The 20,881-nt window shown below is 41.2% G+C and overlaps 1 protein-coding gene across 1 annotated transcript in view; it reads right to left on the bottom strand.

Moving 5' to 3' along the window:
• The window catches only part of GALNT10 (polypeptide N-acetylgalactosaminyltransferase 10), a 48,725-nt gene that overhangs the window by 14,170 nt on the left and 13,674 nt on the right, over positions 1-20,881 (bottom strand). The window contains exons 4-6 of the mRNA XM_075164255.1: positions 9,755-9,940; positions 7,926-8,109; positions 6,914-7,031 (exon numbers count right to left, since the gene is read on the bottom strand). Of these exons, the coding sequence (XP_075020356.1) occupies positions 6,914-7,031; positions 7,926-8,109; positions 9,755-9,940 (488 nt within the window). The remainder of the gene's footprint in view (positions 1-6,913; positions 7,032-7,925; positions 8,110-9,754; positions 9,941-20,881) is intronic.

Raw genomic sequence — 20,881 nt, 5'->3', positions numbered from 1 at the left:
GTAAGAGCTGCAACAGATCTGGGAACTATAAAAACCTGCAGGAACAGCTGAAGAAGCCTAGAGCTCAGTTGCATAGACACACACACTCCTCAACAACCCATATTCTTACCCCGTGCACCGCACCCACAGAAGCTCTATTGGTTCACAAGCAGCTGCATTTTCGTGTAACACAAGCCTGAATAAAAACAGCAGCTTGTTATCCTTGCTGCCTGCCCACAGGATGCCTTACCTGCCCTTGATCTCTAAGGAAAGGCTTTCAGTCAGGCCACTGAATACACATCTCCTCTGAAAACACGACCCCTAAGTAACGTGAGAAACAGACCCCTGCAGTCAATATGCAGCTAGAGCGGAGAGCACTGTCCTTGCACTGCAGATCTTGTGAAGCAATAATACAGACAGCACTTATCTACTGAGTGGTACATTGGAGAGGCAGGGGGTATGGGAAGCTAGACAGAACAGATGATATGTTGGGCCAAGAGCTGGTACAAGACTCCAGGCATGGAAGATGACATTACACAAACACATGTAATGACATGATAAGAAAAGCTACTTGACTGAGTTACTGAACAAGTGAAATCTAAGATCAGTTTTACGTGCTCTTTTCCTAATCATGCTTTAAAATATTTACTCCCAAATGGTGCTGCAATTACCAGTGCTGCGTGGAGGCAACGGAAAGCTTCCTAATTCCTGCTAGCAGAGCTCAGTGACCCTTTCAAGGTACTTTGCCAACTCAGTGCCTTTTTAACATTGTCTCATGCTGCAAGTGACAGTGTGGCACTTGCAGTACAAATCTAATTTCAAAAGCATGCTTTCCATTCATTCATTGCTGCTTTGATTTATTTTATTAGTGAGCTCCTTTGTGTGGTGACAGAACTCATTACAGCCTCCATAAAGACAATTACCAGTCCTTATCTATAAAACTGGAAGAAGGGGGAGAGGGAAAGAGCGTGACATGCATTGGTAAAACACAGCTAACAAAAGCATTAGAAAGCTAGAGTTAAAGGTCAGGGGAATCACATCCAAGGGTCTGTCAAGGAATAACTGCAAGTTAAGCAAACCCAGAATAGCTGCATGCTAGCTGAGAGAACGCTTCCGCTCAGTTAGCAATATTTGGTTGTTTTTAAACAAGGGTACAGTTCACAGGCACGACACACCAGAACTTACACTGCTAAAAACCCAGCGCTGTCAAACAGCTGAAACAGTGCTGTTCTGTGGGGCAGCACCTTATGCCTTCACGGTGACACTGACTGTCACTTACTGTGTTCTCCTTAGGCCAGGGGAGCCAGTTTCTTCTTCTTGTTGTTGTTTTACAGAAGGGTGAGATGGTGCCTCATCTCCCTGGCTGACACAACAGTAAACATCAGAGCCTGAACTTGACGCACTTAATTTCAATCAGCCATTTACTAGAACGCCGTAAGAACAAGAATTAAAGCTGGTCAGGCAGGCAGTGCTTTATACAATGATCTAATCAGATCTCATTAGGAGAGAACAGGAAATTTCTCTTCCTCCTCAGGCAGAATTTTACCAATCTACAATTTGAGCTAGGAATCTAGCAGCTGACAGATCTGCTGGAATTAAGAGAAAACCTGGCTATGCTGAGGTCAATGAGCATACTGCAACAGACTTTTCTAAGGCCACAATCTCACCCTAATAATAAAGCCATGTACAAGAGAAGCAAAATAATAACACCGGTGATATTACTTCCATCTTCTCAGTGGCCTAGAGAGCTGTAACTCCATATTCATAAAGCGACTCAAGAGCCTTTGACTCAGCTAGCGTGCTATGAAAGCACAAGATAATATGCCACCTATTCTCTACATGGGAATGTTATGCTGATCCAATTCCCTTTCTGCTATTTCAGAAAAAAATGTCACATAAGACAGCTGAACTTCTCCTCTCAAACACACAATACAATACCACAGTTGGTGTGCGAACACAAATTATCTGGGTATACAAGGTTTAAGGTCTTTTCCAAAGACTGCACCATGATGAGCCAATGCTTCTCAAGAGAGGAAAAAAACCACAAAGGAAAGAGTCAAGCCTTGAAAAGAAAGCTGCTTCTGCAAGCCACAAGAGAAATAAAGACCACGGGATGGACCAATGGAGAGAAGCTGGCTGGCTGTCTGAGCAAACACTGAAAGGTGGGAAGAAAAGGACTCAGTGGGTAAGTCAAGGGGGTTCTCTGCATAACAAGGTGGGTGAGAGGATGAAAGCGAGGGTAACCAGTAACTCAGGAAAATCGTAATCTCTGCATTGTAAGCATCAGCTGCTATTGCAGCTGGGACCTACTGCTCTTTAAAAGATTAAGGTAGCTCAAAAGGCACTGGGATCTATGTATTTGCACAACGCCTTCTCTCACACAACATATACCAGCATGGCCCCTCCTTACCGTCTGGAGGATTTTAGAGGAATGATAGCACTTTCCGATAATCACGTTTCAGAGCTGTGGGGGGGGGGTCTTTTTTCCTGCTGCTGCTTGGTGGGAGGCTACTCTGGAACCTGAACCAAGCACATAGGGTGAACAGAGGCCAAAAATTCAGGTCAATGGTCTGAAACTGATCTCTGCATCACCAGATAGGAAGGGAGAAAGAAGCCACCCCGTACTGCAGCTGAGAGCCTTAGAATTAAGCAGCATGTGCTGGCTTAAAAACAAACCACACAAAAAAAAGCAGCAGAATGCCCGGCCTGTTTCAGTGTGGGCAAACGTGAGCTGCTGGAAAGTGGTGTGAATATGTGCCTGGAATAAGCAGTGGAGGCTCACAATCAGCACTAACTTCAGCAATACAACTAGAAATGCTGTCAGAAGTGACCCCTTGGCAGCTGCACCCTAACTACACACCTGCCAGGAGGCCAGTGGCAAAACGTGAATCGGAAATGCGCTGTTGACATGGGGCAAAGGAGATGGATGCATTAGATATGTGAACAGAAGCTGTGGAGCCCTTGGATTTGTTGGAAAACATGTAATATGTTTTATGCTATGGGAATCAGGAGAAGCAATCCCTTTTGACGCTTTGGGAAAATGATCTAGAAAAATGTAATGATCTAGGATCACCAGAATAAGTGCAGTGGATATTTCCTCTTGGTGAAGCAAGGAGTGAAGACCACGAGTACTGCCCATCTCTTTTGCCTCCCCCTTAATTGTTCTTTTCAGGGCAACTGTCGATATCGCTTGTTTGCACCAAGACCTTCAAATTTTATGAAGGCTTTACAATCTCTAAACTACAAGACAAACATTTCTAAAACTGAAATGATCTATCACTTAGTGAGGGGCATTCCAGATTCTCATTCTTTGCTCTTGAAGTACAATGTATAATTAAAGGATTGAGAACCACACCACTCAAGATCCGAGGTACCAAGTATATTTATGCCTATACAAGTCAGAGACATCACTTTTTCCTCCTCTGTTTCCCCATACCCAAAAAATCAGAGACTATGTATTTATGGAAGAGAGGCGTGAAGCAGTTTAGTGAGGATTATGTAAGCCAAACAGAATAGAAGCTACAAAAATACTGGAAAAGAGGCAATATGATCGCAAATAAAACTGAGCGTAGATAAATGCTGTACAGAGTAGCATTTGCAGAAAGGAACAGTTTAAATGCTTCATATATACTGCTCTGAATTAAATACGTTAATCTCAAAGAAAATGAAGTGGTTATGTAGGCAGCAGAATGTAGGTATTTTTTGAGAATTCAGGAGCATTCAGAAAATCATAGCTATTAAGTTGTGTTTAGAAGAGGAAAGACACATTGTCACTTTGGGTAAAGTATTCAATTTTGAATACTTGAATTGAACTTTCAAGCATTGCAGAAAGATACAAAAGACTAGGAAAAACTATAAAGGAGAGAGGTATGGAAGTGACTCCCAAAAAGCAAAAAAAAGCCCTCAGAAAGTCCCCTGAACAGAGAAACTAGGGCTATAGAATCAGGGGCAGCAGAAAGGAAAGGTAACAAGTGCCACACAGAAATAGCTGAGCATGCTTGTTTCCCTTTCTCCAAAATACAAGAATGTACTCAAAGTTCAGCATCTGGTAATCCACCAAGATGGAGGAGAACGGTTCTTACACCACGCAGATCTGCAGATCAGTTTGCCTGGAGCATTCTGCAAGCCAGGTTCATGAAAAAATGAGGCTCATTTGAACAGGTGTAATGCCTGCAACTAAAATTCAAGACTGCAGTCCTCCTGTTGCATCTGATGATGACCTGAAATAGGAAGACCCCTGATCTGTAGAAGTGCTGGGTTATAGGCACTGAGCTATTCTGGATATACACAGGTCAAGAGAAGGAAGAAGCACATATTTTCTGCTTGAATATGGAATAGATAGATTGACTCCTTCATTTCTAATCTAGAAATTTCTGTTTTAAGGGATTGAGAAGACTCAGAAAACTACAAACCAGCAGTTAGGGTTAGAAAGTTTGTTTCTAATTTAAAGTTTACCTAAATTTTTTTGTCCCTCCAGCATGCTATGTTTTCTAGTGATGCTTGGTGTACACATTTCATACAAGGAGCAAGGCTTCTATTAATAGACTTTGATCCATCCTCTGGCTAAATGTTTTCTGAGGTGCTAAACACTGATGGTTTCGCTGTTGGCTTGCCTTCAACCTGAAAGTTCCTTCTCAGAAAGAAGCAGAGCCAGCTGATGACAGAAATACATATGATCTCAAAGCAGAAAGGCAAAAGGCTCCTAAATAAACTTGTTTATTTCAAGTCTCTCAGCAACAGAGCCCTGGATTTTAAAATAAAGGCAAAAAACTGTAAAGCACAGTCCATACATGGCAAAAAAGGAATATGCTTAAGGAAAAAAAAAAATCTACTCCTGGTGAGGCTCGAGAAGGCCAGACATGATGCAATGGATCAAAGACCAGTATTACAAAAGAGTACATGCACCCACAACTCCCAGGCACAGAAATGGATTCTTTGTTAAAGCCGGGCTGTAAATTTGGCACACTTAGAATCTGAATTCCCATTAAATAATAAATAATGTGAAAGCAGGTACCCCACGTCTAAACTCAGAGCTTTAAATTATTTGACAGTGCCCCTTTAACTACAAAATCTCAGTCTGCTTCTAAAGGTAAAAATGTAGCTCTAAGCTCGCCAGGAAATGTCATAGCTTCATAAATTCTATGAACAAACCTTCTATTCTTGCAATTCCAGCAGAATTATTAAATCTATCAGCTACAGATGAATGTATCAATTTATCTTAATTTCTGAAAATACACTGAGCCTCTTTCAGTTAAAACTTCATTTTTCTGTTGCACAATGAAAGAAAAAAGGGGGTCTTTGCAGAGATTAATTAAAGCAAATTTATCCCTCCATAAATTACCATCTCTGGACTGAAATAAAACACAGTGTGTTTCAGAGAGGATAAGCAAACAGATGAATGAAGTAGTCTTATTTCCTGCAGATCAAGCAGTGTGACTGTCTGCTGTGGCATTGGAGACAAAGGGCTTGCCCAGCCACTGTCATCACTCTTGGAAACCAGCATTTTCAAAAAGGGCCAAGGAAAAGAAGCTGAATACTGCCGCCGCCCCTCCTGCAGAGAATGACATTGTTACACAATTTCATTACATGCAACACAAAGAATAAATGGCTCTAACCGTAATGACATCTCCAAAGAGGGTGCCCCCCCGTCCTTCCTGCTACAGTTACGGAGGACAAAGGACCTCCAATGTGACTTTATTACTTAGGTTTTTTGTGAGCCAACAATGCAAGAAAATACATTGTCTTGAAAACAATGTCTTTTCTTGCATTGTTTGCTGTACAGTAGTACATGGTATGTATGTATGGTAACACGGCTTGCTGAATATAGTTTGATATGCCTTTGAATTGCATAGTGGCATCAAGAATTAGGAATCTGTTTTGTGAGAGAACAGCCATGATTTGTTTGTTGGGGAGGCAGATGAGGAATTTTAGCCGCCAAAGCTAAATCATGCACTACGTTAGCATCGCTACCATCTTCTAGCCTCGTGCTGAGACCAACTAGCTTAGTTCAGTAGCATTCAGACACCTATAAGATTACATATTCAACATCTGAAAGAGAAACCACACAGTGGCCCAAACAGCGTTTAACGTAGAAATCTTTCTCGATTTGCTCCAGGCTATGGAAAGGATTCCCACCACTGAAGAGAAGACTAGCCACCTGCCTTCAGTGGTCTGAGGACATTCCAGTGGGTTTCCTAGAATGGATTTCAGAGTGCCATATTCCAAGATAACACAGGTACCAGCGGTCTTTGTGGTTCACAGTGACTTGTTACTATTAGTACCCTTTTCTGGTCAACTGGCTAACTGCTAACTCTTATTTTAAAGACCTCAACTGAACAGCTTGGTCAATCAGTAAGTAACAGAATTGTCCCCAAGTCAGGCAGATAATGATCTGAAGTCATTGCCAGCAACAGCTTTATTATTCCAATTGTTGAGGATTTCTTACAGGGTAATTAATAGTCTCAGTTCCTTGCAGCCAGGAGTCAGATGGCTTGACTACAGACAGTAAGTTACTCTCATCTCTGGGAACTCAAGCTCAGGACTGAGGTAGTCAACTGGGCAAACACTGAGCTGCCTGAATCCTCCTTCCCTCAAGAAGGAGGATATTTCAGCATCTTGCCAGGGTAAGTACTAAGAAGCCTAACAGTCAGAGAGAGCTCCGTGCAAGCTGACTTACCCTTGCTGGGAAGAGCACATGCATCTGAAGCTGTGACCACAGAACAGGGGACACCCCAGCTAATCATGCTCCAAAACTGACCCTCACAAATGACTGGTCACATGATTGCTGTTTCTTCTGTGTACTATCTTACTACTCCCAGCTCTTTCACCTTTAGTCACACGCAAAAGCAAGGACAAGATAGATCATTCACATTCTGCGCTTCAGAACAATTCTTACTTTTCAAAACAAAAGTAATTTCCAGAGAACATAGCTCACCTTAAAGGATATTTCATACTGCTCTCCTCCCCATATCTCCAGACCTGCATCATACCCTCCCAGCTCCCAGAACCACTTTCTATCGACTGCAAACAGTCCTCCAGCCATTACAGGAGACCTTAAGGAAAAACCAGACTCCATATTACAAACACATTCAAAGATTCAGATCTCTAGCTAAACATTTAAAAAACAAAGTAAGAGTTGACAAATATTCTTTTCACCACCCAGTGTTCCGGGTGCCTTTGCAGCCCTTTCAGAGCATCAAACAATTGTTTTTGCATTATCTGCTGATTTCCCACTTGCAAATGAGGAGGACCAGACTAGGCTCCCTTCAGAACCAGCCAATGCCTCTCCTCCAAACAGGCAAAAGTGTTCACCATTAAGTGACAGGACATAACCTCTCCCAGAGAGACCCATACGCTGCACGTGCGGTGCTCTGTCTCAGTAGTACGATCAAGTCATTAAGCTTGACTTCAAAAAGTGTTTTGTTGGGGTATTTTGGAACACTGCAGAGGTATAACGGGCAGCAGAACTGTCTCAATGTTGGCAAGCACAGCAACAGCAGAACATAACTTGATCGCAGATTTACTTCTGCAATGCATTGCAATCATCAAAATTGCTGTAATTATTCTGCTAGGTTTTCTTCTTCTCCCACCTGGGAATGACATACAAGCCACCATTGGTTTGTTGTTTTTGGCAGAGCATTAGGGATACTAAGTTATGTTTGAAAGATCTCAGTAATAAATGACCACATTAAATGTTACACATTACAGTTTTAAATGAAATATTAACTTCTGCGGGAATTAACGTGGCAAAAAATAGCACTGAAAAGGAGAGTGTTCATAGCTAATATACAATGCATTTCTTTTAAACCAACAAAGCAAACAGCTGCCAAAAAGCAAGTACCTTGACACCAGCTTCTGACTTTTACTACACTGAGGTGTAAACCAACCCTATAACAGGGTGTTACTTTGTTAGCCAGCTCTTAGCACGCTGCATTTCAGTAACTTACTCAAAGGGATCACTGGGATCAAGTTTCTGTAACTCAGGAGGAATAGGGATCCTCTTGTAATACATCTCCCAGTCAAATGCACCTCGCATTGCGTCTCCAGCCTGAGTCTCATATCCAAAGTGGTCATGATCAATAACATCAATCATAGGGCAAACGATAGTCTTGCGGTTTCGGGCAATGCGATCTGAAGATTGGAGAAACATGTTAGAAAACATGCACCAGTTGGTTCCTTTGACGATGAAATTACAGAAAAGAGCATCAAAATATGAAGTTGTCCAAGAATGACATAGCTTTCTTCCCGTTCATTCTCTTTTAGGCAGGTGATCCAATTTATATCAATTTATCTGGTATTTCTGCAATAATTGAGATATTCAAGCTAGAACTATTGAGATAAAAACACCAGGCATTCATGCTACAGTGACCACCACCCAGAAGCAGAATAGAAAGACACAGCCACACTACCACAGATACCTAAACCACCAGGATAAAACCAGACAATCTTGTACTTAGTGAGCAGTCCTTGTATTAACAAGCGACCGGGATGTGAACCCCTTCTGCACTGATTCAAAGCCAGGGCAATAACCCATTGTACCACCTAGCTTTAATTGCTATGCCAGAATCTGGCAGGAAGCGATTCAGACTAATGGCATAACTACTCTCAGCAGGCTCAAGAAATGCAAGTGTACCTCCTCCCCTCAACCTTTTCTTCCAACCAAATAATACAAGACAGGATTAATTCCTGCATAAACATCTGGAACTTCTTAAATACTTTATTACTGAGACGGTCTCTTGTTGGAAGTTAACTTTCAGAGCAGAGGTGACAAATGATGTTTCAGCTTCCAATACATGTCTATGCTTTAATATTGAAGCATACTCTACGTGTTCTCATTTAAATGGCATTTGAGCTAATTCTGTCCTCTCTCCCTAGGGCTCATGAAGCTGCAAATGCGCTATCGCCAGAAACAAACTGTAGTGAAAGCAACCGTATTACCATCCAACAATTCTGCTGACAAATCTGACCAGTTTTTCTTAAACCTCCACTTGACGATTGTTGCCACAGTTTATCTGACAAAGTCACACCTCAGAGAGAGCTTTGACAGGTCACTTGCAATAGGGTTGTAAAGGAGTTTGGTAATGGCCAGAGGCATACAGGTACCAGAAACAGAAGGCACTGCCCTTTCAATTAGTCACCCTTGAAAAGAACTGACATTGTAAAACTGATGCCTCCTTAAAGATGAAGCACTGCCTTGGAAAGGACTGCACATGTTCTACAAATACATATCAGCAGCTGACATTCACAAGAAGTATTTTCCACAGGCTTGCAGACTATGAAGTTAAATATAGTTATACAGGAGAAAAAAAAAACCCAAAGCTACTTAAAAACTGTATGTAAAGATCTTTTCTGTATCATAAAGCCATTCTTCCCTGCAAGCTGCTGAATGACCATGTGATAGTTTACTCTTCTAGCAAGCTGTAAATTATTTAAGATTTCATTTAGTGAGGAAACAGAAGAATATGATCTCTGCTCTTTAATTAAGCAAAGCATATGATAGGGTTATTGTACAGTGCAGGACTCTAGAACAGAAAAAAAATTATTGTATTTAAGGCTACAAGTTGCTAACAATTCACCTAAGTCTTGTGGTTGGTTGGTTTTTTAGTTGGGTGGGTTTTTTTGTTTGTTTTCCCTTTTAAGGCATTTCATCTTCCTTTTGTCCACTTACAGCATGAGGGGAGAGCAGCAGGTGGAAATAAAACAAATTCAACACCAACATCTGTTGCCAGCTCTTTAGCAGTTCAGTCTTCAGCCATGTACAGCACCACCCGCTTACCTAACAGAGGTGGCAGCCAGTTCACGTTGGCCTCGCAATGGGAATCCAAGAAGGTGATGACATCCCCTATTGCCACAGAGGCCCCCAGCATTCGAGTTCTTATCAGCCCTTCTCTCTTTTTGGTTCGGAGGATTCTTACGTTTGGGAACTGGGCCATATAATCTTCCAGGCGTTTCTTCAGGTGTTCTGTATGAAAATGAGAATTTTAAACACTGTAACAACTAATTTCTTAAAAATGCAGTTTTTTCTTTACCAGAAGGAGATGTCTTTGGACAGTCCCGAACAGTTAACAAATGCAGTAACAGGAAAAAGGAAGTAAGAATAATTTCTTTTAAATCCAGGGTTTAAACAAGCTTAACCAAGACTTCTGAAGATGTTCCAAAACCTTAGAAGCAATAAAAAAAAGAGGAATGAGGAGAAGATGGAGGAGTGCAGGATGAGAAAGAAAGCAGGACAGGAAAAGGAATAAAAAGCCAGCTAGCAGACCTCTGGGAGAACTTTATCAGAGCAGGGATTCTCAGACACTTTTGTGGAAAACCAATGTAGCTTTCAAGAGACACAGGACAATTTACTTTCAGAAGTAAACTGCACTCAGTGCATTTAAGTTGCGTTTGGTTTCTTCAAAATACACAACATGACCATCTGCTCATGCATAAATAAAAAACAGCAAAAAGCCTAGTCAGACATGCCTCTAGGCCGGCAAGGCAGGCATAGCCACTGTATATATTTGGATGGCTACGTTAAATGCTTATCAGAGGAGATATTTTCATTTAAATATGGAAATATTTATGCCACTGAATATGGACTGGAGCCACATCTGAATTAGCACAGACACTTGTAGTCACCACGACTAACAAGAATTCAAACAGGAGAGCTGCAGAAAAAGATTACTGAATCATCAAAACAATGGACAGCTTGTTTAGATGTGGAAATAAAAAACTTAGTCTACATAAAGAGTGAGGGGCACACAGCTGTCTTTACATCAAAGAGTGAAGCACCAAAGAAAAACCTAAAAATAGTTTAAGAGCTGACGCTGGCCTAATCACTAATGGGTTGATCTTTAGGCATCTGAAGATTTGACTTACTTGACAGCAAACCCCATTCACAGTGTGCCAGGGTCTGTTCATTAATGCACCATACTATCAGCTGCCGTCAGCGACTGATCCAGGAAATAAGCCTTGCTAGGCAAAAGCTAGTTTGTCAAATTTAAGCAATTAACCAATCTTAAAATCTCACACAACAAAACTTGAACAGAGGCAATCATTCAAATACAAATAACCTCGCAGGTTTATTTGCCTTGACTATAGGGAACAAGTCCATTCCATTCTGTACAGCAGAGTCTTCCTTGGCTTCTAAAGCAGGCTGAAAGGTCGGGGCTGAAAAGGCAGACAGTGTGAAAGCACGCCCGAACAGGGCACCAGGGAAGCCGGGTATTGGAATATCTCTCTAAAAAGAACAAGGGAGCAAATAAACTTAACTAAGTTACGAGCTCTCCCACATGGTGCTGACCCAGTAATTATGCTTCAGGGTTTTAGCTACTGGAGGAAAAAAATGGGCAAAATCCGTATGACTAACACACGTTCTGCACCTTCTCTTTGAAGCAGTCATCACTTGCCTTCCTTCAAAGATCACCCAAATCAACTTCTTTGCTTTTGAGGTATTCCTAGCAAGCTTTTTGCCTTTTTCAAAGCCTGTTTTAACATTCCCCAGGATTTTTTGCCCACAAATGCATTTCAGTGTTTTGCCTGACAAGTCTAATTGTCCCACAATATCTACATAGGTTTTCCTGCTCAATAGAGCCTTTAGTACTTCTTGCTGTCTAGCACGCTTTTCCCTCATCCTTTTCAAGTCTTTTCGGAATAGATTCTCTCAAGCAACCAGAAATTTTGTCCACTCAATTACAGATTTTTCAAATAAGGGCCTTCCACAGAGATTAGATATATTATTAGCGCAGCTGCCTTCCTCCTGAGGCAGTGGGTAGACTTAAAAAGCAAAAAAAAAAAAAAAAGAAAAGCCACCACCACTGTTCTTTAACATCACAGCTCATCCCTTGCCATTGTTAGTTTATCACAAAAGATTAGTTCGTCAGAAAACAGAAAAAACAATCCTCACTTCAAGCATAAATCAGCTACCAAGCAGTACCAAGCCAGGAGGTACACCTTAGTTAATCTACCCGAGACAAGATAAACATGAAAGTGGCTGCCAGTGCACATTATAATAAAGGAGGTAACTATCACACAGAAGCTCTGGGTCCGATTCCCCTAACAGTAGTCACAGATACTGTAGCACTTGCAAGATCAGACCCCACAATATTTACATTATCTAAACCGGACCTACAAAGCACTGCAAAGTCTTAAAAAATCCAAAGCTCCAAACAATGGAAAATATGTATAGAATTTTTGCCACTCTTTATTTTGATAGAAACAAGATGTGAAAGATCCCAGAGGTTTGTCTTACACCTGTATGCTGGTCATCCTACGTTTTGGCATCATATATCTTTCTGAACTGTCCTGGTTTGTTGTGCAATTTCATCTGTGGTGACACCTGAAGGCAGCCTCACCAATTCCTCCAGGGGTATGAGCGTGGCCCAGCTGAGCCTGCTACTAAGAAACACTAGCATGTTTTTGGATCTGGTCTCACACAGGAAGACACACACCAGCAAGTAAACAAAAAGTCACTGGACTTGGCCATATTTGTCGTGAATATGATGGCTGCTCTGCTACACACTAACTGAAGACAGGTTGCTTTATATCTATTAATGAACAAGCAGTTAAGAACTGAGAGATTTCCCCATTTTTATAGTGTAGCAGGAGAAAAGGAGGCATAGGAGCCACAGGGTTTTCTCAGGTGAGTACTCTGCAAAGAGACAGCAGGAACTCTGATCTACTGACTTTCCATTCCATTCCCAAATGCTGGGTTTGGTTCTTTACCACTTCTTTACTACATTTCCATAGTAAAAAAACCCAAAGCATTTCATGCTTGCAGCGAGTAGCCTGCTCTACGCCGCATTGGTAAGAAATGTCTCATATATTAGGAATCTTCTTATGTCTCTGATGGCTGGAAGAAGCAAGGAAAAGCTACAGGTACGCCATCAGCACCCATGTATTCTCACTGATGCAGGGGACACACGTACCAAGTGCTGTCCTTGGAGCTAGGAGGGATGATGCTCAGATAAGCTGTTCCCGATTGCTGCAGAAAAATCCATGCTTGATCATTGCATTTTATAAAGTTAAGACTTACGTATCATGAACTGCAAGCGAGCAAATTTTATTGTATCTACTTTCCCTTACTAAAGGGTCACAGAATTCCATGCAATCTCACAAACAACAGTGAAACATACTTTTCAAGGACAAGGTTTTCTTATTTCCTTATCCCTGTGCTGTTCCTGCCCCCCAGCCTGGCCTCCACATGCCTAGACAGAAAATATTTATTTCATTCTATTATAAATATTGTCACAATTATGTCAATTTTTGCTTTTAAAAGAAAATCTCAAAAAACAAACAAGTGGCATTAACTGCTACAAAATTTTATGAGGCTTTAAAAAATATATGGAATCTTGTCACACTGAGTAATTTTTATTACAAGGGCAATTTTCTTTAATGAAAGTTGTTAGGTGAACTGGATGGATTCCAATGGCTGTGCCTACGCTGGGCAAAGTAATACAGCCCAAACATATAAATGAGAGTAAGGTTATCTGCAGATTAAAAACTAGGCTGGTAGCTTGCTAACAGACTTTGCAATAAACTTGATATGCGTATACATTAACAGTACCAGTTGAGAACTACTGCTTTCTTTATTTTGAGCTGTAAATAAAACTGTGCGAAGATAGAGGAGAAGCTTAACTAGCAGGCCTGCTTAAGTCCCAAAGCTTTCCAAAATAAGACTTTTTTTTCCTAGGTCAAATTCCTGTGGTGGTCTTACTGCACTTCTTCCTTCTGGCCTCACCATCCAAGCAGAGCTGCTCTCAGATGCCATTAGTCTGGTGACTACTTGTAGCATGGCAAGGACTTTCCAAGACGGGAATTTCTTAGGTCCAGCTGAGTTTTCATTCCAGCCACTGCACACCTGACAATCGAATAGGCACCTAAGAAATGTTATCACTTCAAAAACAAACATATGCAGAAGCCAGAGAAGGACAGAAGGAGCCGAAGGAAATTTTTTTTTACAGCTTAAAGAGGCAAACGCATGAGAAACAAGGCAACTTGGACATGGATCTGCAGGACTGGAACCGCTTAAATAGCACTGCAGTCACAGGGTCCATGGGACTCAACTGTTCAAGTCAAAGCAGAAGTTACCTCAATATATCCCTTCATGGCAAACTACCAGGCTGTCTCCACCTAGCAGTGTCTGGATCCTCCCTGTCTCTCACATCCCACTGCCTCAGCTCTGTTTTCAGAGGCTTGTGCAAAATCATCAATAGGTTTGTAGCCTATTTCGATTCGATTTGGCTCTGACCAAAGTCATTTTCCCACAGAAATCAGTGGAAGCGATACAGCAATTCTCAAGCTTCTAACATGTTTTTAAGTAACGTCTTGCCTGCATGCTTTATTCCCCTCAAGAGCTGCTCTGCAGTACAAAGGGACCTCATTCCCTTCAGCTCACACAGCTCAGTTTTGCAGACAGCAGCAGGCCACTGTAGTCACAGCTCACAGATGAAGCCCGGCCTGGTTTTCCTTCCCACAAATCACACACCAAGACCTAAAACACCTGCGTAGAGGCAATTGCATATGGGGTGGTTACCTTCCCCATAGACACCTACAAAACCCACGGCTACATGCAACTAGTGCGTACCTCCCTCACTAGGCAAAGTGGACGCACGTGCTAGGCTGCTTCCCAGGAGGCTGGGTGAGTTAAAGAAAAGTAGTTACATCAGGCCTGCTGAGAACTTGAGAGTTTGTTATGTTATGCAGCAGGAGACACTGCTTAAAAGACATGGAGCTGATGACTCAGGTCATTCTCTCCTGACATGCAAAGACGGGTGTCGTTTTGAGGAAGTCTCTGGGCTCTTTTAGAGCGGACTCATGTTCTGGTGGCACTTTGGGACTCTCCAGAACTCAGATGATTATGAAGACCTCCACCTCTGACTGCAGTGAATCGTGGGCAGCTGCAACTGAGAGGTGCTCACCACACATTTGCTTTCTGTACTTTGAAGGATTCTTGAAGGATTCAAGTTGAACATTTTGAATAATGTGGCCATTACTCAGGCTTTTGAGCTGTTAAGGTCATTAATTGATCCCAGGGCTGAAAAGACAGCAGATTTTTTTGGTCCCGTCCCATGAAACCTTTATTTTCACAGATATTTGAACTCATTGGAGCTGCAAGCAAACCCTTTACTTTCACTCAGGCAAACTGTCCTCTGCAGAGGAGGACAGGGTAAGGCTTTTAGGACTCAACACAGTTTGGCAGTAACATGGTTGGCATAAAGTCTTTTTATATATGTCCCTATAACATCTCTGCAGTATCTGACAGGGAAGGGAGTACCAACATTTGTGATCTTGGGATAGAAAAAAATTAACTGATTTTAAGTACCCATCAGGACTTGAAACTATGATACAGATTTATGTCCAGAGAAAGAATCAGGAGGGAAACATTTCCCCTGTCCTAGTAGTGCACCGTTTCATGGTTCATGTTACTTTAGACCCTATCAGCTTTGGTTTCTGAATTTTACACTGTACAGCACATCTGCAACTCTAGTGCCTTTGCTCGTATGAGTACCATCAACCCAATCCAGAATGAGCAGCACTGTAGAAATCAGAAACATTCACAGACACCCTCCCGCATTACTCAGATGCCACCGGTGAAACCAAAGTTCCCTCTGCCTTACAGTATCCTGCCTCCTGCCGAGTGCTTTGCTTCAGTTTACACACAGAAGGTTGAAGACATTAAGAAGGTGGGAGAGCCATTGCAGTCTGGAAATTCAGGGAACTTTCCCCCTCCTCCTGAAGGGCACATGTCACAGGAGGAAACGACTGGAGGATCTGCAGAATTCCCTTTTAAGCAGACAGGGCTGCAGGTTATTTTGGCTAGTTTCCAATCACCAAAACCTGAAGTGCAAGTCCTCATCTGGCATTTGTTTACAGGTTATCCCAGCCTCCCATCTCTACCCTCCCACACACAGACATGCTTGCTTAAGATTACAAATGAATCCATTTATCTTTACTTAGATACTTGGCCCTAACGTGCTGTTTAACAATTTAAGAATGAATTATACTTCTCCTGAATCTATCACAATGTGCAAGCCAGGCCTCCCTGAAATAGAAAGCTCTACATCATTGAAATTAACTTCTCTCCCTGTTTTGGTGCAGATGAGTAATCTTTTTAAATAGCAAAATGTGCTGTTATCCAAACAGGCAGCACTTACACTAGTTTTAATTTTCTTTCAATGTTTTCACCCTCTGATCACTGTAGTTGGTTGGGAAGATAATATTAGGATTTAATAAATCGTATTATGAACACCAGTGCCAATAATAATAAACTGATTAAGCTGATCACAGCCTTCCAAGCTGAATCTTCTTACAAACAAAGAGGAGGAGGCCTGGGAAGGGAGAAAATCATATCTGTTGCTTCACTGATTATGGTTCTGTGGTAGACTCTTAAAGGGGAGGGGTCCCAGTTTCCACTGCCCATTCCACATCAGCGTACCACCCCACTTGCTAATACAACAGTCATCACTGTTTAGATTGTAAGAAAGATTAAAATAATTAGGTTTCTGGAAATCTTCTTGATTTCGTTCTCTTTCTAAATGTTTTAAAACCAAACTTCCATTTTAGGTACAATAAAGTGCACAAAAGTGAAAGTGTGGGACCTAAGAAATAAGCCAGACTGCAAGTTGCTGGGGCAAAGACCACTTGTGCGAGCCTGTGCTGTGTGTTCCGATAAACTCAAGCGCATAAATTTCTGCTGTCTTAACCTATATCATCAATTACTTCCTGAATTTGCAAAGGGAACTTTCTCATAGCTTCTTCCACTCTACAGCTGACATCCAAACCCTGCTCAGTTATGGCTTCAGCAGAAACAAAGGTGTAATCTTAAAATGAGAAAATTCACGTTTACTAGCATTAGCATATAAATACACCCAGACCCTAGGGAAAGTTTAGTAGGCTGCATTTCCAAGCAGGGAAATACACAGGGAGTAATCATCTTAGCTGCAGCATAACCTCTTAATCTCTCAGGAAAGTTTCATTTGTAAAGGAAGTCTATTCCAACTGTTTCTTCCTGAGGGAATCCAGAAAAATCCAATTACTCATCCTTCCTTCATGCTGTAAGGTTTAAGCACCTTTTGTTCATTAGGAGCAGTGAAGCCAACCTGTGGTGTATGCATCAGTTCTTAAGTCCTGACTCCCTGTCAACCCACAACATCAATTTTTCCTCCTGTGCCATAACCCATCTTTCCCAGGGGGAACAGTCATTCTAGTTTACTCTTCTCCCTTCCTATTTCATTAAATAGGTATCAAGAGTAAAGCAAGATTAAAACACCCACTTAGGTTTTTTCCTCTTCTGTTGACTACATTTGATCTAAAGAGGTGATTTTGTGACTCTCAGTTATTTCCTTGTTGATTGCTTTTAACATCAGAGAGACTGTTCTGCTGACATACAAACTAGATAGCTGCAGTTTTTGGCCTATGTAGCCTTCGCAGCAGCTGAAACAGGAGTGAACTCCTTGTAGCACTTAATATTCAGCTCAAGTTTGATGTAGCCATGGTGACTAGTAGGACGGGCATTACTGTCCCAAATACTGCCTTCAACCTGGGGAATCTGTGCCCTCATCTTAAGGTCAAATAAGTGTTTTTGATTATCCAAGTTGTTTAACCAAGGGAATGTCTGTACTCCTGTTCAATGCCAACACACTTCTACTATATTGATAAACACTGTATGGGCAGGTGAAAACACTGAAAAACATTAAGACAAGCCATCATACCAATGGCATCACCGCTTCCAGCAGTCCGAGGCTAATATATGCACCACACACTGGTTCAGGATCCTGTGAATTAATACTCCACTTTCTGTACTAGAGTTAAAAATCATGAGAGACCAGATTAGTCTTTAACTGCCTTTACATCATTGACTGCTTTCTAGGCACGTGAGAGACAGCAAGGGTGCAAAAATGTTTCAGAAGTTTCCTCATAGGACAGAACAAACCCAATTGAACACAATTCTTCTCCAACCCACAGGTTTCAGAACAGAGCGGGTGTACAGGGACTGAGTCAGAACAAGCTGCTGTGCTAGAGGGGTTAGCTGTGTCTACATCTGGTGAGCATGTCAGTGTACATTCACTGTTGATAGCGACGTACTGGATAGGATATCATGACGTGAACCTAAAGCCTACGACCAACAGCAAGAACAAAACTTGCCATCAGTTGGAGAGATGCAGGCAGATGAAATGTTAAGACATTTCATACTGAAACATTGGAACATATCAAAGCTGTGAGATTAAAGCCTTAAAAGTCACTGAGTTTTGCTGGGGGGGAAAAAGAAAAAGCCAAAAAAAGAAAAAACAACCCAAAACAAACCAGTCCTCAGAGATTCAGCTTTGCCTTTATCAGCAGTACTCATGAACAAAGAACTTCTTGGCCTGAAAGTATTTGCTCTGTGCAAAACAACAAAAAAGGAAAGATTCCAGAAAGAGCACAAGAATTAACAGAAAATTCTACTCTGGACTTTTGTCTTGTTAGAGAATACGCCATTAGGTCCAAGATGTAACCCGCTTGAAAGTTGCTTTGCTTTGGCAGGAATGCATCCCTTGAGTCCAAAGGCTTTGATCTCAAGTGTCTAAGTGAGGAAGAACAACTATGAAGCCTAAAATTAATAGCACAGACTTACAAAATTTTTGCTTTGGGGTTGCAGCCAAATGAAATACTGGAAAACAGCTGATAATCCTTCATTCCTACAATAATGCACATACATTAATAACCATGAATGACAAAGCAAAAACATGTTTGTCTTGTAGTCTGTATGTCAGAGAACAGAAAATGAAGTATTTGGCAAATGAAAAAATTATAAATACAGCTGCAGGAAAAATACAGACACATTTGACTTGCAGTAACAAACTCTGGCATGTCAGAAGTATATCTTACAAACGCACACTACGCTTTTCTTCTAGACCTCTTTGCCATCAGTTCCCAATGCTCTTGTTTACTTCATTGGCAGGAAATGCAACTATTACAGTAAGTTACTGACATCTGCCAGAAAGGTGAATAAATTTATTGAATCCTGAAGCACAAATCCAGGACTGTTTACAGCTGTGTTGATACCAAAACTAAAACATCTCATGGACAATATTGTTCTCACCTGACACATTTGTTTTAGTTGGATGACAGAGGGGAGAGGGTAGTACTGATAGCTGAAGGTACCCTGCTTTTAAATCTTGAGCCTTGGATTCTGCTGTTCACCATGGTAAACTACCATGTTCCAATGGAGACATCAACGCATACTTAGCTTATGGGTAATAGGCAACAGTGGTCCTCATGACATTTATGAATAAATGCTATATTGAGAGAATGAGTGTGGCATTTTTTTACTAAGAAATTATAAATGCAATTAAAACTATATAGAAAAGGAATGTGGTTTGGATTATCCACTTTTATTTTTAAATTGCAGCAGCGTTACCTTCCAATTTTCTCAAAGTGAAGAAGTTTCCACCTTTATCAAAGCCCCTATGTAGGAACAGCTGCTTTGTCAATACCACCCAAAAAGCATGCTTAAATAGCAGAAACTATGATTACCAATAATAGACATCATATATGAGTACTGGCAGAGGGTGTTTAAATAACATTTCTAATTAACTTCTATAGAGCAGCAGCTGTAAAGCATTAAAATGCTGATTTGCAGCTGGCAGATATCTAGATTTTTGACTCCTAGCAGGTGAGGACATGTACTTTGAGGTGAGGAGAATAAAATTAAAGCTGTTTTCCTGCAAGCTTCCACTAATAGAAGCTACATGCATAGGGTTTCTTAGTAGCAAGCAATGCAGTTAGATTTATTTAATGAGCTGTAATGGAAACTCTGCTCCTCAATTATTTATTTTTCTCAAACTTTAGTTTGCCAGCCATCCTTCACTACACAATAATTAGCTTAGAAAGAGGTCACAGTAAACTGGACCTTTTTAAGCCACCTCGTCTGCTTTCTAGAAGAATCCTTCAGCCGTAGCAACTGATCTTAAAGTAATAAATACAAGATGATGTAAAGTAAACTGGTTAGTTAATTTAGGCTGTCACAAAAAAAAGCTGAAGTAAACAACTACAATGGGCCCTCAGGTCCCTTAAAACACTAGAGAATATATTTTTAATACTCTCCAGCCACTGCCTAATGAACAATGCAGGTTTTAGATATCCCTTTATGAAGGGTATACACAAGCACTGAAATGATGTTTAAAGACACATTAAAAATGAATAATCAGAAAAGAGAAACATAAAGTGAATCCCATCCACATTTCTCTATGGATCCAAAGCAAGCTCTGTCACTAAGAGTTGTCTAAAGTATCCCACGTCCACAAGCCTTGGCCAGAAATGGAGATAACAAATTACTCTCTTTTCATAAACTAAAATTGGACATCTGCATCAGGTTTTATTTTATTGTTCCACTCCATTTGGTGCTCACTACCTAACAGAGTATGGGCGAGTTCACAAATTCACTCCTACACCAGTATAAATGCTCTGCTACCTGTAAGTCACACTGGAGCTTGGGTAACAAACATCACATCTAGACTGTGGGTCACAACCACTTAAATGACTTTGAAGCCTGTTTCTCTTTGTAATATTTGTGCCACTACCAGCATCAGTGATATTCACCAAAGTCAAGTCACTTTCTACATGGAAAAATGACATCGGCATTGGCTTCCATCAGGAGCATTTTAATAGTGAAAGTCTTAGAACTTGACTGTAGCCTGAGAACTGCTCACTGTGACTTTATCCATCTTGTGGCAGTGTTAAACCACAAGACAAATGACCAGGCCCAACTGGGCATCATCAAGAGCCTGAGATTTAATGAGATACAGGTATCAAAACGAGTATGTTTCATGACATTTGTTTTCTCAGACTTCCAAGTTTCTTCACCTATAAGAACCAACCTTCTCCCGCTTACCCAGGAGGAGATCTTGCTGACAGTTACTTCAAGGCTGTTATTTATGAG

The sequence above is a fragment of the Calonectris borealis genome, chromosome 15 (genome assembly GCF_964195595.1).
Source record: "Calonectris borealis chromosome 15, bCalBor7.hap1.2, whole genome shotgun sequence".
NCBI classification, from domain to species: domain Eukaryota; kingdom Metazoa; phylum Chordata; class Aves; order Procellariiformes; family Procellariidae; genus Calonectris; species Calonectris borealis.
The sequence above is the reverse complement of the archived record's forward strand: the minus strand, read 5'-3'. Positions and strand labels throughout refer to the sequence as shown.